This window comes from Mesoplodon densirostris, chromosome 2 (assembly GCF_025265405.1).
Source record: "Mesoplodon densirostris isolate mMesDen1 chromosome 2, mMesDen1 primary haplotype, whole genome shotgun sequence".
In the NCBI taxonomy this organism is placed as follows: Eukaryota; Metazoa; Chordata; class Mammalia; order Artiodactyla; family Ziphiidae; genus Mesoplodon; species Mesoplodon densirostris.
The window spans coordinates 78,003,190-78,022,237 of NC_082662.1; the positions used below are offsets into that span (position 1 = coordinate 78,003,190).

Genomic DNA, 19,048 nt, shown 5'->3' on the forward strand with positions numbered 1-19,048 from the left:
AACTTTCACATGTCTATTCTCTCGAACAGCTTGAAAGTATAGGTGAATATGTTAAACCTCACCATCAACTGAAAAACACTGTGACTGTGGATCACAGTGTGGGCAATGACACTACCTTTCTAGTCACATGGCAGACCAGTGGTCCCCCTGAGATTGTATTATTTGATCCTAATGGAAGAAAATACTACACAGATGATTTTACCACCAATCTAGCTTTTCGGACTGCTCGCCTCTGGATTCCAGGAACTGCTAAGGTAGGTATTGTAAGCTTGTTCATAATGACAACATTTAGTCAACTACATGACTTTCAAATGGATCACAGAATTAAATGCATTGTGTAAAGGAAATCCTATTCTGATATATCAAAATTTTACTTTAAATTTATGAGGGATTTTTTGAATGTTCAAAATTTAAGAGGAACTACTAAGGTATGTTCAAAACTTTAAATAATGGACACCAAAGCCTTCTCACTTCAACAGTGGAAATTAGTATTTATGTAGTACAAATAATTTCTTTTTGCTTACTTCCTTCTTTACAAAATCTATATCGAATACTTAGAAAAAACCCTCTACTTAGAATTTATAATATAAATACATGCAATATATATGTTTTTGAGCACCTACTGTGTGCAGGGTCTTGTTCTAGGTGCTTTACAATAAAGTGGCATAATAAGAATAAGAACAGGATACTCAGAGCACACAGGAGGCATGTGCAGGCTTGGGGGAAGGAGAATGCTTCCTGGAAGTGAAGACATCAAAATATAAATGTGGGGCCTCCCTGGTGGCGCAAGTGGTTGAGAGTCCGCCTGCCGATGCAGGGGATACGGGTTCGTGCCCCGGTCTGGGAGGATCCCATATGCCGCGGAGCGGCTGGGCCCGTGAGCCATGGCCGCTGAGCCTGCGCGTCCGGAGCCTGCGCGTCCGGAGCCTGTGCTCCGCGACGGGGGAGGCCACAACAGTGAGAGGCCCGCATACCGAAGAAAAAAAAATATATATATATATATAAATGTGGAGGCTTAAGGGGCCAGAGGTGTGAATAACATTCTGGACAGAAGAAACTACGCAGGAAGGCTATGCTTTGCCTGAATGCAATCCCTCTTCAGGTCTGTTGGCCCTCCCTCCCCCCACCATCACTGTTGATATCCTCTGCTTGGTCTTTCTTCCTCTGGCCTAGCATCCTTCTCTTCAAACACCTTTATCAGAGTGATCCTTCTGAAGCACAAATCTGATCAAACCTCTCTCCTACTCAAAACTCTTTGATGGTCTCAGGATAAAATCCATGGGGTTATTAGTATATACTAAGCCCTTCACGTTCTGGCTTCTGCCCAAACTTAGCTCTTTTTAAAAATTATTTTTTAATTTAGAAAAGCTTTATTTTTATATAATTTTTAAAGGTTACTTTCCATTTATAGTTTTTACAAAAGATTGGCTACATTCCCCATGTTGTACAATACATCCTTAAGCCTATCTTACACCCTAGTTTGTACCTCTCACTCCCCAACCCCAAACTTATCTCCTAACACTTCTCCCAAACACCCTGTGCTCTGCCCCTACTTAACTTTTCTCCAAACGCATCATGTTCTTTTCACACCTGTGCACAAGGACCAGGAACACTTTACCTACTTCTTGCTGCTTTTGCCTGACCTCTTTGTCTGGATTAGGTACCCTGTATCAAAATACTTCTTACACCCACAGAGGAATTTTCACGTGGAGGTTTCTACCACGTGTCTGTTACTAATGTTATGATTACAAAAAAACAAAACAAAACCAAACAGAAAAAACCCAGATAGGTAGATAATCTTGATGCTTGAATTGTGACTTCACTGGAAAATGGTAAAGCACATGAATCCCAAGAAGAAGACTGGATAGGGTGTGGCATCTTACCTTTCCAGAGTCAAACCTTAACCCACTGATTTCTCTCTTCTTCATCCTGCTTGATTGTGTTCCTCCTGCTACTTCCAGGATTTAAGAAGGAGCAGCAACAGGAGTTCGGAAAAAAAGGAATACTTATGTACACTTTTATCAAAAGAACAAATTTCTGCTACATTGTAGTTTAAGCTTTTTTCTTTCAGACATTCGTTTGCAGGTTTCCCCCAGGCAGCCCAGACAGATAAGGAAAATGGCATTCAGCAATACTTCTATAAATTGCTCAACATAGACATTGTGCAATCCTGATCTATTTAAAATAGTGTTCCTTTTCTTGGTCCCTAATAGTGTATGTGGGTTTTGTGCTTGAGATTTCTGGGCATGGGAGTATTGAAAGAAGTGGAGGGAAGGAAGGATACTGTTGCCTTTTATTCCAGGCTATCCACATAAATCATAATTGTCCACTTAATTTGCTGTAATTTTCTCCATTATATAAAAGGAATAAAAACGTTGAACCTCCTGTAGGGTGAAGGGGCTCAGATTAATATTTGCCAAGTACTTTGAAGCTGGACACATTGTTATCCTCTAAAAATGTGAATCAAGATGTGTCCTTCCCCCAAAATAAATTCAGGGTCTAATTCCCTAAAGAGTTACCTAACAGTGAAAGTGGGTTGTACAGTGAAAGCCATGTAAATACAGAATTTAGTTATCTCTTAACCAACATTACTCTTCCTGACATTCTTTTGTAGTATTTTAGAAAATGCAATATCAACAAAACAAGAACAAAAAACCCTACGAAGTTAAGTTTACACTTTAAAATGAGGGTTGATCTTTTTCTTCACACTTGACAAACGAAGTCTTTGTTTTGCAGCCCGGGCTATGGACTTACACACTGAACAATACCCATCATTCTCCTCAAGCCTTGAAAGTGACAGTGACCTCTGGTGCCTCCCGCTCAGCCGTGCCCCCTGCCACTGTGGAAGCCTTTGTGGAAAGAGACAGCACCCATTTTCCCCATCCTGTGACAATTTATGCAATTGTGAGAAAGGGGTTTTATCCCATTCTCAATGCCACTGTAACTGCTACAATTGAGTCAGAGACTGCAGATCCTGTTACGCTGAAACTTTTTGATGATGGAGCAGGTAACAAGGAATATCATGTAATGTTTCATGTTCTCAAGAGCTGTTCTGATGCTGCAGTATCAATATTAAGTTTATCTTTAAAATTCTTCCAATTCAATTCTTTTTCTCACCCAATCTTATGAGATTCTCAAATTCTCATGGACTCACTGACATACTAAGTAGCTACAGGTCTCCACCTGCTCAGGGAAAGCAAATGTGAACTTGGGAAAAGAGAGTCTCCTTGTGGAGAGTGGCTGTGCATGAGCAGAATGGAGGGAGGAAGTCGCCCAACACTTAGGTCTTGGCTTCCACTTGTCCAGTGACACTGACCACACTCAGTAAGGCCACTTGGGAACAGGCATGTCCACATTCCTTTAGGATTCACCAGCTTTCCTATTCACTGAAATAATCATATTGGACAATTAAAATAACAAATGAAAACCCAAAAAGGGAGATGCAATGACAGTTAATCCATTTCTTCTTCTTTTGCCCGGCTGTTAAAGAGAAAGTTGGAAATTGAGTTGACCATAGACTGTTCTTTAGCCAAGTAGCTGGGTTGATGAGAGAGCAGAGCCATGTCCTTTTACATGTGTAATTTGGTCACGAGAAGACCAAGCCGCAAGCTTAGTGGAATCAGGATAGAGATTTCCCCACCACTGGGAAAAACAAAGTAAAATAAAACAAAACCCTACTTCAAAGCACTCATTCTGCACAGAGAGAGCTCAGAACTTCATCATCATACCTCACAGATACCACAGCATCAATCTGGGCAAAGAGCAGCACTTGGACTCTTTCTGACTAACTTGTTTTAACTTTTAAAAACAAGCTCCTTTATTGTTTTATCTTTTCTGTTCTGTTCTTTTCCTAAACTAAATTCTCAGAATGACAATAGACTTCAAAGTTTATGTTGGCAGCCCCAATGTTTGATCTACCAGTAAAATCATATTCCTTCCCTTTGTTGTTTCAAAGATAAAATTTTTTTAAGAGTCTTACGTTTGTTTAAAACAAGACAATTTATGTGAAAAATCTCTGTAGGTTATTTTGCTGTGATTCTCCTGAGCCCATAACTTCAGGCAGAATTTTGTTCTGCGGTGCTTTAATGTGGTCTGCCCTACGTGTAGGCTATGAGGCAATGCATTGTTTGTAGAGAATAATAAATAGATTAAAGAAATAAATGTATATACCAATTAAGTATAAGCAATTATAATAATAAACAAATTAAAAGTTTTAAAAAAAAGAGTCTTATGTTTGGCAACCCATTAGTATCTTGCCATGGCAATCTTGTATGATACTTATGAAACAAAAGTTCATTTAAAGGATTTTAGTTCAAGTCCACCTCAGAGGATACTAGAGAAGTCCTTTTATTTTGCCTACTGGAATGGGTCCAAACAAACTTCTCAGACTCTGATTGCTTATCCCTGGCCACACCTTTCACTTTTTGTATATAGTCCAAAAATACACTTTGCAGAATGTTCCTCCCTAGCCCCAGCCTGTGGGCTGGCCTGGGAACAGATCCTGCTGTCTTAGGAAAGAGCACCTCAATAGGCTTTTATATTTATTCCCTGGAACCATTCAGTTTGTTTGATGTCAAAATTTATACCCTGATGAAAGAAACAATGAAAAGGTTGTTTAAACACCGAAGTGTAAATTTAGATTTTTTCCCCCGTACTTAACACACATGCACATATTTGTCTAATACTTATTATGTTTATAATGGAAATAGTACTTATCTGCTAATAAAATTAATGAACAATAATAAAATTTACACTTGTAAAATGTTTTATAATTTTAAATATACTTTCTCATGCACACTCTCAAATAATCATCACAGTCACCCTGTGAGATGTTATCCCCATTTTATAGATGAGAAAACTGAGGCACAGAGGGATTGTTTCACAGCTACTAAGTGGCAGATCCAGACCTTAAAACAAATCCCCTGACACTCAAGCCAGTGTTCTTTCCCATTTCTTTCTGACTCAATGATTAAAAGAGGTGGCAGGAAGAGATTTTCCTTTATCATTTCTCAACAAAGATAGACCTTATTAATCATTAAACCACTAAATATCAAGATCTGATTTCTTTCCAGTAGATAAAAAAGGTTTCTAAAACTATTGTGATCATAAGGTGCTTAGTGTTTTTTATTTTAATAAAATATACTCCTATTTTTCTCATGTTAAGGAGCAGACCTGCCTCTCTAGTGAGGATTCTAGAGCACTTTAGTAATGATGCAATGCTAGAGAACAGGGCTGGGTGTGAGGTGTGAAAAGTGAATTGACCCTAGAATAGGACAAGCTGCTTGCCCCATGTGGCCACCTGCACGTGAAGAGTGAATGTGATCTGCACTTGGGCTAAGCTGCACCTCCCATGGGTGCCCTGGAATCTAGGACTTGCTGCCATTCAGTCATGGGCTTGGTTTGGAACTGAATGACTCTCTGAGGACCAATGCAAAAGGAAAGAAGTCTAGCACTGGGCAAGCTTTTAGAATGCCTCCTGAAGCAAGGCACATCCTCCTGAAGTGGACAGAGCCAAAGCCTGTCAAACTCCAAGTCAGTGAGCACCTTTGAATCTAGAACAATCCATGTATCCTCTAATGAGGAAATTAATTTCACACTATTATATCAACTACCAAAGTTTTTTTTTTCATCAGGGCTTCAGGGTGTTCATAAACCCCTTGAAATTGCATGAAAGTATGTATATGTACATATATATTTATTCACTGGGAGCAGAGTAGCTTTTATTTCAAAAGGATGTGTGACTATAAATAGGCTTAAGAATGTGCTTGGTTTCTATGAAAACCTAGTATTATTTTCAGTGATAGGAAGGAGAGCGCTAAAGGTGATTATTAAATGCTTTATTAGCACTGAAGCAGGTACAACTCATTCAGCTTTAGAAAATAATTTTTCAGAGGTTAAGGAATCACAAGGAGAAATTATGGAGCCATTGGAATTTTAATCACCTGATAATATCAAAAGTAGCTATGAGCATGACAGCATATGCTAAAATTAGAAGAATAAGGGGAATAAATCTTATTTTTAATGATTTAATTAAATATTAGTAATCAACTGTGATAAGTATTGACATTGAGTTTTTTTTATATTAACAGGTGCTGATGTTATAAAAAATGATGGAATTTACTCGAGGTATTTTTTCTCCTTTGCTGTAAATGGTAGATATAGCTTGAAAGTGCATGTCAATCATTCTCCCAGCATAAGTGCCCTAGCCCACACTATTCCAGGAAGTCATGCTATGTACATACCAGGTTACATAACAAATGGTAAGAATCATTAAAACTGTTATTTGAATAACATCATTTAATGTCTATATTTCTGATGAGTGTGTGTGTGTATGTATCAGAGGGAGAGGTGAATTTCAAAACTCTTTTATATAAATCAGTGCATAATTTGTTGATTATCTCTTTAAACCTCAGTGATTCATGATAGTAGATAAAAGGAAGGCAGTAGGTAATTCCCACAGATTTCTCCTACCTTCGTTTTAGTCATTATTTTGACCTCTTTCTTGTGACTGTTTCATCAGAATTACTACCAGGCAAAGAGATTTATTGAGTTTTCTTAGTTCCAGCGCCTGTACGTCCTCTACAGAAGAAAAAGGAAGAGGCAAAAAGTTGTTAGCAGTTTAAAGAAGGAAGCAAATAGCCCAAATAATCCACACAGGAAATGAGTTCCTGAAAAAATATGAGTGTGGATATTACAGGAAACTGAGGGCTTCCTGAAGATGTTCTGTCTTCTTTCAAGATAAAAGTGCCAAATACATAGAAGATACACATATTTTTTAAACACCATTATTATAATAGTTCCTGATGGGAAGCAGTGGTTAAAGTATAACAAACAGAAATATACTGTAGTGTTTAAATATAATTTCAAAAAATGTTTCGAATCATTCTTATTTGCAAAACTGCAGAATCTTTACGAATATTTTTCATGTATTTTAGCAGCTATAACTAATCATTTGGACCATACCATAACATGATTCTATATTTTTGTACTATATGTACTTTTCAGTAGAAAACAATTAAGATGCGATAGTGGATTTGCATCTCCTGATATTTTTAGTGTTGCCTAGAACACAATTTACTCTCACCTATATTTAAAATAATTTGGATTATTTCAAAACCAATGTAAATCAATTTGCAAGGTAACACAGTTTTACTACAAAGATATGATTTTGTATCTAGATGTAATACTTCATTTCTAAGTAGATATTCCCTCTTTCATTTATACATCAAACATTTTTGAAGGCCTCCTAGGTGATAGGTTTAGTCCTAAGAACTTGGGATACCAGGTAGAATAAGACTTGATTCCTATCAAGGAGCTTACAGGCTACTCATTGGTCTAGTATCTTTTTTAAAGCCATGAATTTAAAAGATGCAAATATCAACATCAAGTGTACACTGAGAATAGAAAAGTCATATCCAACTCTGCTTTTATCTGTGTAATTCATATAGGCCCTTGATAGCACAGAAAGAAAATTTTAGATTTCCCTAGGCATGACTACCTCACATAATATTCATTTATCAGCTCATTTTCAGGTGATGACCTTGAGAGTACACTGCATTGAAAAATGTGAGCTGCTCTGTTTTCACACCACCAAATCTCTGGGCACAGCAGCATCTACTTCCTTCCTCTCCTCCCTAGTGCCTCTGTTGGATCTGCTCTGGATGCTACCCAGCCTGCTTATCAAGGGTCCTTGAGAGCTCTCCCTTGCATGTCCTCTGAAGAGCATTCAAGCATGATTTATTACTTCCCATATTAAAAGAAATTTTGGTGGCTCCCCCTTAAGCTACTGTCCACCTGTCTACTCCCTGTCATCCAGTTCCTTGAAATTAAATCTAAATCTGCCGACTATACCGTCTCACCTCCAGTTTACTACTCTGTTCACTGCAGTCAGACCTCCACCTACATCACTCCACTGGAATTTCTCTGGCCTTAGTCACCAATGACTACCTGCTCTTATATCCAAAGGACACATTTCAGTACTCATTTTACCTGACCTCAGCAGTACCTGACACAGCTGATTGATTTCTCCTTTGCCATTTCCTTGTTTCTATGATAACACACTCTCCTGCTTACCTCTTATTCTCTGGAATTTTTATTCTCAGGCTCTTTTTCCAGGTTCTCTTTTCTACCAAGCCTCTAAGTGTCGGCAATTATCAAAGTTTAGTCTTAACCTTCTCTTCTCACTCTTCTATCTGGAGCCACGTTACCTGGGTTTGAAACCTAGTTCCTCCATTTACTAGCTGTGTGACTTTGAGCAAGTTACTTAGCCTCTGTGTGCTTCAGTTTCATCATCTGTAAAAATGGGGACAATAATTGTACTCTCCTCATAGCATTGCTGAAAAATTAAATAGTTGATAATATAAGGTACTTTAAAGAGTGCCTGACACATAGCAAGCACTTAGTAAATACTTTTTATTTTTATAGCTGAAATTCTTATTAGGTAATCTCATTAACCTATATGGCTTTAATAACATCTATATGCCTATAACTTCCTAATTCATAGGTTCAAAATTATTAAATCTAGCTAAAACCTCTTCTTTGAGCTTAAAATCCATATCTAACTGGCTCCTTGACATCATCAATTAGATGTTTTACAGGAATCACAAACCTTGTAACTTAAGTAGTTAGTCTCCTCCCCATAGCCTGTTTCTCTTCCCATTTGCTCATTTTAGGAACCTGGGAGCTATTCTTTTTGTTCACCATCTTTCCCTTCTTCATCATTCCATATTCAAATCCATCACCAGCTTTTGCTGATTTTCTCTCCAAAATGCATCTCGAAATGCCTACTAGCCTCCTCTCCACTGCTATCACCCAACCCAAGCTACCATCTTCTCCTATCTGGATTGTTGCAGTGGCCTCATTGCTTCCTGTGCTAGAATCCATTCTCCACTGAGAGCAGCCAGAGTGACCTGTCAGAGAGCAAATGTGATCATGTCACTGCCCTGCTTCCCCACAGCACGTTTAAGATTAAACTCTAAAACCACTACAATGGCCCACGAGTTCCTACTTGAACTTCTCCCTCCTGTGTCATCTCAAACTATTCTCCTCCTCGCTTTAATTAAATTTTTCTAATTTGCAAAGCTCTTCTCCACACTTCAGAAGTTTTTACACAACCTCTTCCCTCTGCCAGGGATATTCTTAACCTCCACTCTTTATCTGGCTGACTTCTATTCATCCTTTAGGAAATTGTTAAATGTTACTTCCTTAATACCACTCTAAATTATATTACTGTGTTATTTACATTCATAGTACCCTTCCTTTTCTCCTTCTTACATTTATTACAATTTATACATATATGTTTATAAATATGAGTGTAAATTCCATGAGCAATACTGTTTTGTCTGTGATTGCTGGCATAGCATACGCCCTAAAAATATTTATGGAATGAATGAATGGATGAATGAATTGTTGAATAAACAAACTGTTATTCTAAAGATGTAGCAAAGGAAAAAAAGTCTTAAAATGTCTCTCAATAATCTGCAAAAACAAGCTATTCAGGAGATGGTAATTTGTTGTTTTGGCTATTCTTTTCTTTGGTATCACAGGTAATATTCAGATGAATGCCCCAAGAAAATTGGTGGGCAGGAGAGAGGAAGAGCAAAAGTGGGGCTTTAGCCGAATAAGCTCAGGAGGTTCTTTTTTTGTGCTGGGCATTCCAGCTGACCCACATCCTGATGTGTTTCCGCCATGCAAAATTATTGACCTGGAAGCTGTAAAAGCAGAAGAAGAGGTGACTTTATCTTGGACAGCACCTGGAGAAGACTTTGATCAGGGCCAGGGTAGGTTTCTTGCTTTCATTACCTATTTTTCTACAAGGTGGCATTTCCAATAACTATGTCAGGGGTTAGTTGGGTAAAAAGTAGCTTTGAGGGCTTACAGATGACAAAGCTGTAGAGGATTGTATGGAAAGCTTTGAGTTGCTGATAAGGCCATGTATCCTGGAGTCTAGGAAGAGAATGTATCAGCTCCCCCAGGATTGACGAGGCCCTGGTAAACTGACTGACACTAATACAGAAACCTTTGTTGGAAACATAAATACCATATGTAACAGTGGTCTAGTCAGAAGCAATGGGTTCTGCTTTACAGAGCATGGACTTTCAAATACTGAAGGTGATTAGTTTTCTGAAGATTAGATGGTGTTTATTCAAGGGCTTACAAGTCAAGTTTAAGGGAATAATTCCCATAAGTCATGAAATACTTGGTGCATTGTCCTCTCCTACTTCTGGTCATCATTTTTGTTAGGGAGGCTGGGACCAGTTCCCTGATTTGAAGCTTTCTATCCCTTGCTTGGGCATTGATGAGTTCTTTCGCTACTTTCCTTTTTCTAATGCTTTTATGCCAGCCTTCAGGCTTCCACCTACCTCATCTCTTGATCCCCACAGCAACTCAACAGAAAAAGTTTTCTAAAAGAATAACCTTTCCAACATCTTTGCCATTACCAGAACATGATTATCATTGATTACACATTAAATGGTTTATTTCCTGATGCGTCTGATTAAGATTTCTGTAGGAACTAACCTTCTCTATTGAGAGCTAATTCATCAATATTGGTCAATAACAGTGACCACCATGGGCCTTTCCCAGTCTTGCTTTCAACTTGGATCATCTTTTTTTGGCTTATAGTTCTGTTTACTACTCTCTCCAGAAGACATCTTAATTACAAATAATTATGCACTGCTGAGAAACAGTCAATATTGTAGTTTTGTCTTAAAATTCTGTTATCACAATCTATCTCTTCTTGCCAGATAGGAAGGAAGTGAAACATTTTACATCTAAATTAAGGATTTTCCTAATTTAAAGTTTGGAGATGTGAAATGATTGAAACTGTGGGATGGGCATATCACTTGTATAATGGAAACAGCTGTAACTTAACTTTAGAAAAAAAGTAGTTCCCACTCTGGCTATAAGTCCAGCTGTTTAATCTTTGGCAGGTTGCTTAAACTCTATTACCCTCAGTTGCGTATGTGGAAAATAGGACTAAAACTATCTATTTCATAAAGTATTGTAAAGATGAACTGAGATGACATATAAAATAAAAAATGGAAGAGAAAGTGGGCCCAGTAAGTTTTCTGGGCTCCTGGTTTGCATTGTTAGAGAGTTCTCTAGCTTCTTATTTGAAGTAAGGAGCCACCAATACTCATTCCCATCTTTATGTAAAAGTAAGCATGGTGCCAGCCACCCAGTATTTTTCCTCTTTCCTCACTGCCTCAGAAGCACAGTTGTGTGTTAAAAGAGACAAACACAAGCTAAGACTCCCATTACTACTGGGAACTGTTTTTTCCAAGAGCTCTGGTGGTTTCAACTACAACACTGAATGAAGAGTAGAAACAAAGTGAATGTGAAGTATCAGTGGTTATGAATGGCTTGAAAAGAAGAAATACAACCAAATGGGACTTTAGTTTAGAATTGGTATTACAAAGGGTTTTAGAAAGGAAGAGAGGATTTCATACATTCACATAAATGGCCCTTATGAGCAGGATGACTGAAGCAGATCAAGCTTGCTATAATGTGAAACCTCAAGTGACAAAAGATTGGGAGGTGGGGGATGGCTGGGTGTGTATTAAGTTGCTGACATCACTCAGTCATAATTGACTTGATGACCCAGCAATGGCAAAACTGACCAATTAGCTATGAGTATACCAACTAGCAAGTAGGTGTCTGTTTAACTCATAAACATGTGCTTTCATCACCTCTTTTTTTTACAAATTGTTGTCTAGGAAGGTGTTATACTATCCTCTATGGCCAGAGTTAGAAACAATAAGGGTATGTCTCTGGCTTTACAATTATGAAAAATTTGACTATTCTTAAAAACCTTATTAGCAATAAATGAACATCTCATATATGCACAAGCATATCAATGTATATCCAGTACCAACTCTTCACCATATACAATATACTGTAAAAGATGACAAAGTATATGGAATAAGCAAAATATTACCAGATCATTATTATGTTTGGGAATGTATTTAGACAAGGCATTATGGAAATGGGTTATTTCCTTAGGTTTTCATTAAGAGTGTGGGTAAAATAACTGTTAAAACTGAGTACCAGGCATGATCTGTATTTCTCCTATAAAGTTAATTTCCTTTGTGTTTTCTCCAGAAATTAAAGTGAAGATATATTATTTACTAAGGAACTATTATGTGCCCAGCACAGTGCTAAACATTACATAAAAGTAATTTAAGATGGTATCACACTCCAAGAACTTATAATCCTAGGCTGAGAGAGAAAAGGCATAAAATGGCCAAAAAATTATTTTATGTATTACACAGTGCCATTTGTATAATTCAGACTTTGGGAGCTACAGGTATTAAAAGGTTGTAGAGTGGGTGGAAGCAGAGCAAAGGCCAGTTTCTAATGCCAGGGGCCTGGGCAGAGCCTTTGGAGTAGTGACAGACCACAAAAAGCACCAATCTTGGGCCTCCTTCCTTGCACTCAGTAGCTTCCCTACGTGTCTAACAGCCTGACTTTCACACTGTTTCCTCTGATATCTTTTCATCATGTTATACAACTGTCATTGAACATATTATCTTTACAAATTGTTGAAAATTTGCTTCTGAAAAAGCTGTTCAATGACAGCAATTTTTTCCCATTTCCCCCACCCCCAACCCTCAGTTATGCTTCTTGGATGGAAGAAGGCTCAATGTAGGAGAAATCTATAATAATCCTTAGGGGATGGTTTGGATGTCAAATGAAGAGAGGGAGTGGGAACTGTTCCCACTGGTAAAGATGGGGTCAAGTCTTTGATTCCCTCTACATGTCCTCAATCCAAGCCCAGGGCTTTCCATACTAGAAATTTATTGGTAAAGATGCTAAGGAAAGTGTAAACCTTGGTAACTGGAAAAGTAGCAATTATTGGGAAATAGGAAATAGGAGACAGGGTAGCCTAGTAGAAGGCTGTAGAGCATAGTGTTAGGGTATTAAGCTCTGGAATCAGACAGACCACGTTTTATCTGTGTAACTTAGGCAAGTTACTTAATTTCTCTAAACTTCTGGTTTCTAATATGCAAAAGCAGATAGTAAGAGTACCCATCTCAGAGGGTTGTTGAGAGAATTGAATGAGAGAAAGCACAGAGAAGGATTAAAACAGTGTCTGGTCCATACTAAGTGCTCAGTAAATATCAGCATTTATAACATTTTGGAGCCTGAAGGGGTCTTAAAGATACACTAGTCTGACTCCCTTGTTTTAAATGTAAGGGAATGGCCCTGAGAGGTTAAATGTCTTGCCCAGGGCCTTAGAGCTACGTTCATGGCTGAAATATACTGGGAGTATAGAGGTAGAGGTCAAAACTAGAGATATAGCTAAGAGGTCAAAGATGCAGAACCAGCCCATTTTCTTTTTCACAGGGAGAAGGGGAAGACTACAACTGTTGTAAATGGAAGGAAACCTTTCATGAATGTATGAGCTGAATTAGTTTGGAGTCTTTGTAGTTACACAGTTGTCCTGCATCATTTTTAATAGTTGTTCACAGTAGGAAGTATATGACATTTGGAGTTAGAAGAAATGAGTTCATTTCCCGCACTACAGCTTCCTAACTTGACCACGGACATCACCTTTAACCTCCTGAGTCCCAGGCTCTTTTATTTTAACATGGGATGGTCAACTTCACAGAGGGAGAGCTATGTATGTAGAAAATCTTTGTAAATGCTAAGGCTTATGGAATATTGTTTCATTATCCAGGAGACGACTCTGGGAGAGCCCCGTGGGGAGGGCTTCCTCCATAGAGAACAAGGGACATAGGAACAATGAACATGTTCCATTGTGAGTGTAGAGCAGATGGGCAGCCTAGCTTCTCATCCATATCTGTCCCATCGTATTTGAACCACAGTAGAAAGCAACTCAAGTGGGTTCACTCAGAGGAAATTGGCTGATTGATAAATTTGAATATGAAGGTTATTTTGTTTTGACAACCTTCTTTAAGGGTGCTTTACTCTAATTACTACTCAGGAATAGAAATAGTCTCATTATTAAAACTTATTATAGATTTGGAAAATGCTCAAAACCTAGTCACTAGAATATTTTCATTTTTTAATTAAAACTCAGAATGTCTCATGGTTTTTATTCCTGAGAACAAAATCCTCCTTTGGAGCTGCTCCGTTCATTGTTGAATCTATTTTTAGCCATTTTAGATACGAATTATGATATTATTAGAGTGGGTTAGTACTACAGGTGGCTTTCTTTTTGCATCTAGCAATTACTTGTTACCAACAATTTTGTTTTTGAGTTGATAATACATTAATACAGTTTGAAAGCTCACAGCAGCACAACAATATGAATGTACTTAACACTGCTGAACTATACACTTTAAAAAATGGTAAATTTTATGTTATACGTATTTTGCCATAATTTTAAAGTTTCAAAACAGTATAAGGAAAATCAAAACAAAATTCTGCCCTCATCTACTCCAAATTTTGCAGTTCTGTAACATGCATTTTTTTTAATTTATCACAATCTGCCTTGAATTAATGTTATACCACTTCACATATAATGTGAGAATCTTTCAAAAGTATAATTCCATTTACCCTTATGCCATCCTTTGTGGTCTTGCTGTCATATATTTTACCTCTACGTTTGTTATAAGCCCCACATTGCATTGTTATGGCTTTTGTTTTAAACAATCGTCTTTTAAAGAAATTTTAAAGAGGAAAAAAATTATCCTTTTTAGTTACCTGTATAGTATAGTCACCATATCTAGTCCTCTTCTTTTCTTCCTGGAGGTCAGAATTTTTATCTAGCATCATTTCCTTTGTAGTTGAGGTCTTTGAGTAAAAAATTCTCTCAATATTAATTTTTCTGAAACATGTCCCTTAATTTTTAAAACACAGTTTCACTAGGTGTAGAATTCTAGGGCAACAAGTGTTTCTTTCAGCACTTTAAATATATCATTTCATTGTGCTCTGGCCCCAATTTTTTTCTGATGTTAGCTATCATTCTTACTGTTGTTTTTCTGAGTATAAAGTGTCTTTTTCCCCTTCTGGCTGCTTTAAGTTATTTTTCTTTATCTTTGGTGTTTAGCAGATTGACCATGATGCGACTCAGTGTGCTTTTCTGATGCTTATTCTGTTGGGGATCACTGAACTCTTTGAGTCTATGGAGTGTTCTTTTAATCAAATTTAGAATATTTTCAGCTGATACATCTTCAAAAAATGTCTGCTCTAGTTTTATTCTTCTTTTCTTCCTGGGTAATATTTATATTATATAATATTATAGTACAGTATAGTATAGTATATCGTATCATATCATATCATCATACACACACACTAAGTGGATATATCAGTGGATCTTAAGGGTCATTGAGATTCTGTTTAATTTTTCTACCTTTTTTTTAGCCCTTCAGTTTGGATGATTTTTTTTAATTTTCAAAAAATTAATTTATTAATTTATTTATTTTTGGCTGCATTGGGTCTTTATTGTTGTGCACAGGCTCTCTCTAGTTGCAGCGAGCAGGGGCTACTCTTCATTGTGGTGAGTGGGCTTCTCATTGTGGTGGCCTCTCTTGTTGTAGAGCACAGGCTCCAGGTACACAGGCTTCAGTAGTTGTGGCATGTGGGCTTCAGTAGTTATGGCTCACAGGCTCTAGAGCGCAGGCTCAGTAGTTGTGGCGCATGGGCGCATTTGCTCTGCGGCATGTGGGAAATTCCCAGACAAGGGCCTGAACCTGTGTCCCCAGAATTGGCAAGTAGATTCCTAACCACTGAGCCACCAAGGAAGTTCCCGTTTGGATGATTTTAATGGACCTGTCTTCAAGGTTACAAATTCTTTCTTCCATTGTGTCCAATCTGCTATTAATCCTCTCAAATGAATTTTTTTCATTGCATTTCTTTTTCAATTCTAGGATTTCCATTTGCTTCCTTTTTAAAGTTTCCATATCTCTCCTCAAACTTTCCATCTCTTCATTCACTATATCCAGCTTGTCTTGTGTGTAGACCATTAACATACTCATCATGGTTATTTTAAGGTCCTTGTCTATTAATTTCAAACCTCAGTCATTTGTGACTGTTTTAATTTGCTGATATTTTTCTTGACTATATATCACATTTTCTGTTTCTTCACATGTCTAGTAACTTTTTATTGTATATTGGACATGTGGTAGTAAATTATAGACTCTGGACTTTGTTATATTCCCCTGAAGAGTTTTGAAATTTTCTAGTAGTTACCTTGGATCACGTGGAATTTGAGGAGACTTTGTTTTACTTTTGTCTAGAGTTTGTCTATTTCAGTTTTGCTCTTAATCCTAGGGCATATCCCTTAATTCTGGGACACAATCTTTTTTCCTAAGGCACAGCTTTTCTAGTATTTTAATGGACATCTCAAGATATTTACCAAGCTCCTCTGATGTGGCAAGACTCACACTCCAAACTCTATATCTCCCTTGTGGTGGGCACTGGCATAAAACTCTGCTCCACTTTTCAGCTGTCTAGCTGTTGTTTTTCCCTTGAGCCCTTGATTTTTCACCCACACATGTACAATTCAGAGGTCTTCCAATGATTTGAGAGAAGTTAATACACAGAGTTGGGGCTCATCCCTCTCTGGCTCCCTCAATTTTTAACCACTCGGAAATCCCACACTCAGTCCTCTGATTTTTAAAACCAAGAAGATAGTGGCTTTCTGTATCAGTTCCAGCTATCTGTACTGAAGTGGAAAGTGCCCTCGGAGGAAAAACTGTATAAACATGAATCAGTCCCAACCTGGTTCTCTTCTTTTATCAGTTGTAACTCCTCTGGTTCCTGTTTGTTTTTATTGCCCTTTCTTTCTTCAGAGTTTATACTTGTTACCTGCTGGTGAGTTAGTCCAATAGAAGCCACTCAACCATTACCAGAACTAAACTTTATCTTTGACTTAAGTTACAAATATTTTTGTCACTTAACATATATGTTTATATTTTGCTTAGTAGATTTTCCCCATGTAGAAAATTTTCATTTTATGTATATAAATTTATGGATTTTTATGTTTATCCTTGTGAATTTTGAGTCTTAATTAGAGGGTCCTTTTCCACTTCAAGTTTATAAAGAAATTCATTCATTGGTTCCTACTACTTAATAGTTTTTTTTACATCAAACTTTTTATTTACTTTGGAGTTTATCCTGAAGAATAAAGGTTTGCAGTATGGATCCTATTTTTTCCAGCTTTTTACCCAATTTTCATAACAACATTATCAAGAAATTTGTACTTTCTCCTATTAATTTGGGTTCTACCTCTATCATACACTAAATTCCTAAATGTATTTTGGTCTACTTTTATACATGAATCTATTCATGCACCAGTACTGCAGTTTTTCAGTTACTGAAGCATTACAGTGTTTTTACATCTGATAAAGTCAGTCCTTCCACTAAAAATTTGTTATTTTTTAACATTATATGGCTAATCTTGCTTATTTATTTTCTGTTGAAACTTTACAATAAGCTTGTTAAAATAGAAACTAGAGGCACTTTTTTTTTTTTTTTTTTTTTTTTTTTTTGCGGTATGCGGGCCTCTCACTGTTGTGGCCTCCCCCGTTGCGGAGCACAGGCTCCAGACGCGCAGGCTCAGCGGCCATGGCTCACGGGCCCAGCCGCTCCGCGGCATATGGGATCCTCCCAGACCGGGGCACGAACCCGTATCCCCTGCATCAGCAGGCGGACTCTCAACCACTTGCGCCACCAGGGAGGCCCTAGAGGCACTTTTAATAAAATCATGTAAAATTTACAAAATAACTTAGGGAAAAGTAACATCTTTATTGTGTTGAATCTTGCTATTCAAAGACATAATAAAACTTTCCTCTTATTCAGGTTTTAGTATGAGTTCTTATGTAGTATCTTAAAGTCTTTTTCACTTTCATATTTCTTGCTTTGTTTATTCATAGGTATTTTGACTTTTTTGTTGCTCTTGTCATTAAGCCATTTCTAATAAACTAGAAAGCTTACTCAAAATCACTTAACTTACTATTTGTATTTTTTTAATTTCAGCCAACAGCTATGAAATAAGAGTGAGTAAAAGTCTACAGAATATTCAAGATGACTTTAACAATGCCATTTTAGTGAATACATCAAAGTTAAATCCTCAACAAGCTGGTACCAAGGAGATATTTACATTCTCATCAGAGCTTTTCACAAATGGACCTGAACATCAACCTGATGGAGAGACACAAAAAAGTCACAGAATTTATGTGGCAATACGAGCAGTAGATAGGAACTCCTTAAAGTCTGCTGTATCTAATGTTGCTCAGGCATCTCTGTTGATTCCCTCAAATTATACTCCTGTATTTGCCAGAGATTATCTTATATTGAAAGGAGTTTTGACAGCAATGGGTTTTATAGGAATCATTTGCCTCATCATAGCTGTAACACACTGTGTTTTAAACAGGAAAAAGAGAGCAGACAAGAAAGAGAATGAAACAAAATTATTATGAACAAATGTGCAGAGTACTTTCCTTCTTAAATATAAGACCCATGGCTTTTGCACTTTACAAGAACAAGCCAATAAAGTCAAATTAACATCAGATTATTAAAAATGCTTTGAGTTTTGTGTAGTATAGATCAGGTTTTTACATGGTAAATAGACAAAAAAATATTTTATAACACTAATGGAGGCAGAAGGGAATTAGAAAACTTTTAAGCTTTGGCTATGGACAAAAAAATAAAAGTTATTCTCTAAGGTAATGTGTTTAAAGGCAAAGGCAATGGCAAAATTGAATCAGAGTCAATAAAAGCTTGTCTTATTGAAGACAAAAAATAGCCCAAGTAGAGAAAAGGATGTTAGGCCTGAATTATATAGTATAACTATCTATGTGAAGCAATTGTTTAGTTGCTATGATTAATTTTTAATTTCCCTTTATCTGTTCAGAACAGGTTGCTTGTTAATGACTAAAGATCAAGCTGTATTTTACATATGAAGTGCCTATTGTAAAGTTCTTTACCTCTTTCCATTTGGTTAACTATATTACAGATAGATTCCACTGAAAATGCTCAAAGAGATGTTGGTTCACTATAAGACTTAACCTTAAAATGTAGGTATTATCCTTGTCCCCTGATACTGGTTTTATAACAGAGGCCTATTGAATTTATTGTT

At 37.1% G+C, this 19,048-nt stretch overlaps 1 protein-coding gene across 1 annotated transcript in view; it reads left to right on the forward strand.

The window, feature by feature from the left end:
• The window catches only part of CLCA2 (chloride channel accessory 2), a 37,254-nt gene extending 18,865 nt beyond the window's left edge, over positions 1-18,389 (forward strand). The window contains exons 10-14 of the mRNA XM_060085114.1: positions 30-254; positions 2,737-3,007; positions 6,090-6,260; positions 9,546-9,779; positions 17,947-18,389. Coding sequence (XP_059941097.1) covers positions 30-254; positions 2,737-3,007; positions 6,090-6,260; positions 9,546-9,779; positions 17,947-18,389 — 1,344 coding nt within the window. The remainder of the gene's footprint in view (positions 1-29; positions 255-2,736; positions 3,008-6,089; positions 6,261-9,545; positions 9,780-17,946) is intronic.
• The last annotated feature ends 659 nt before the right edge of the window (positions 18,390-19,048 follow it).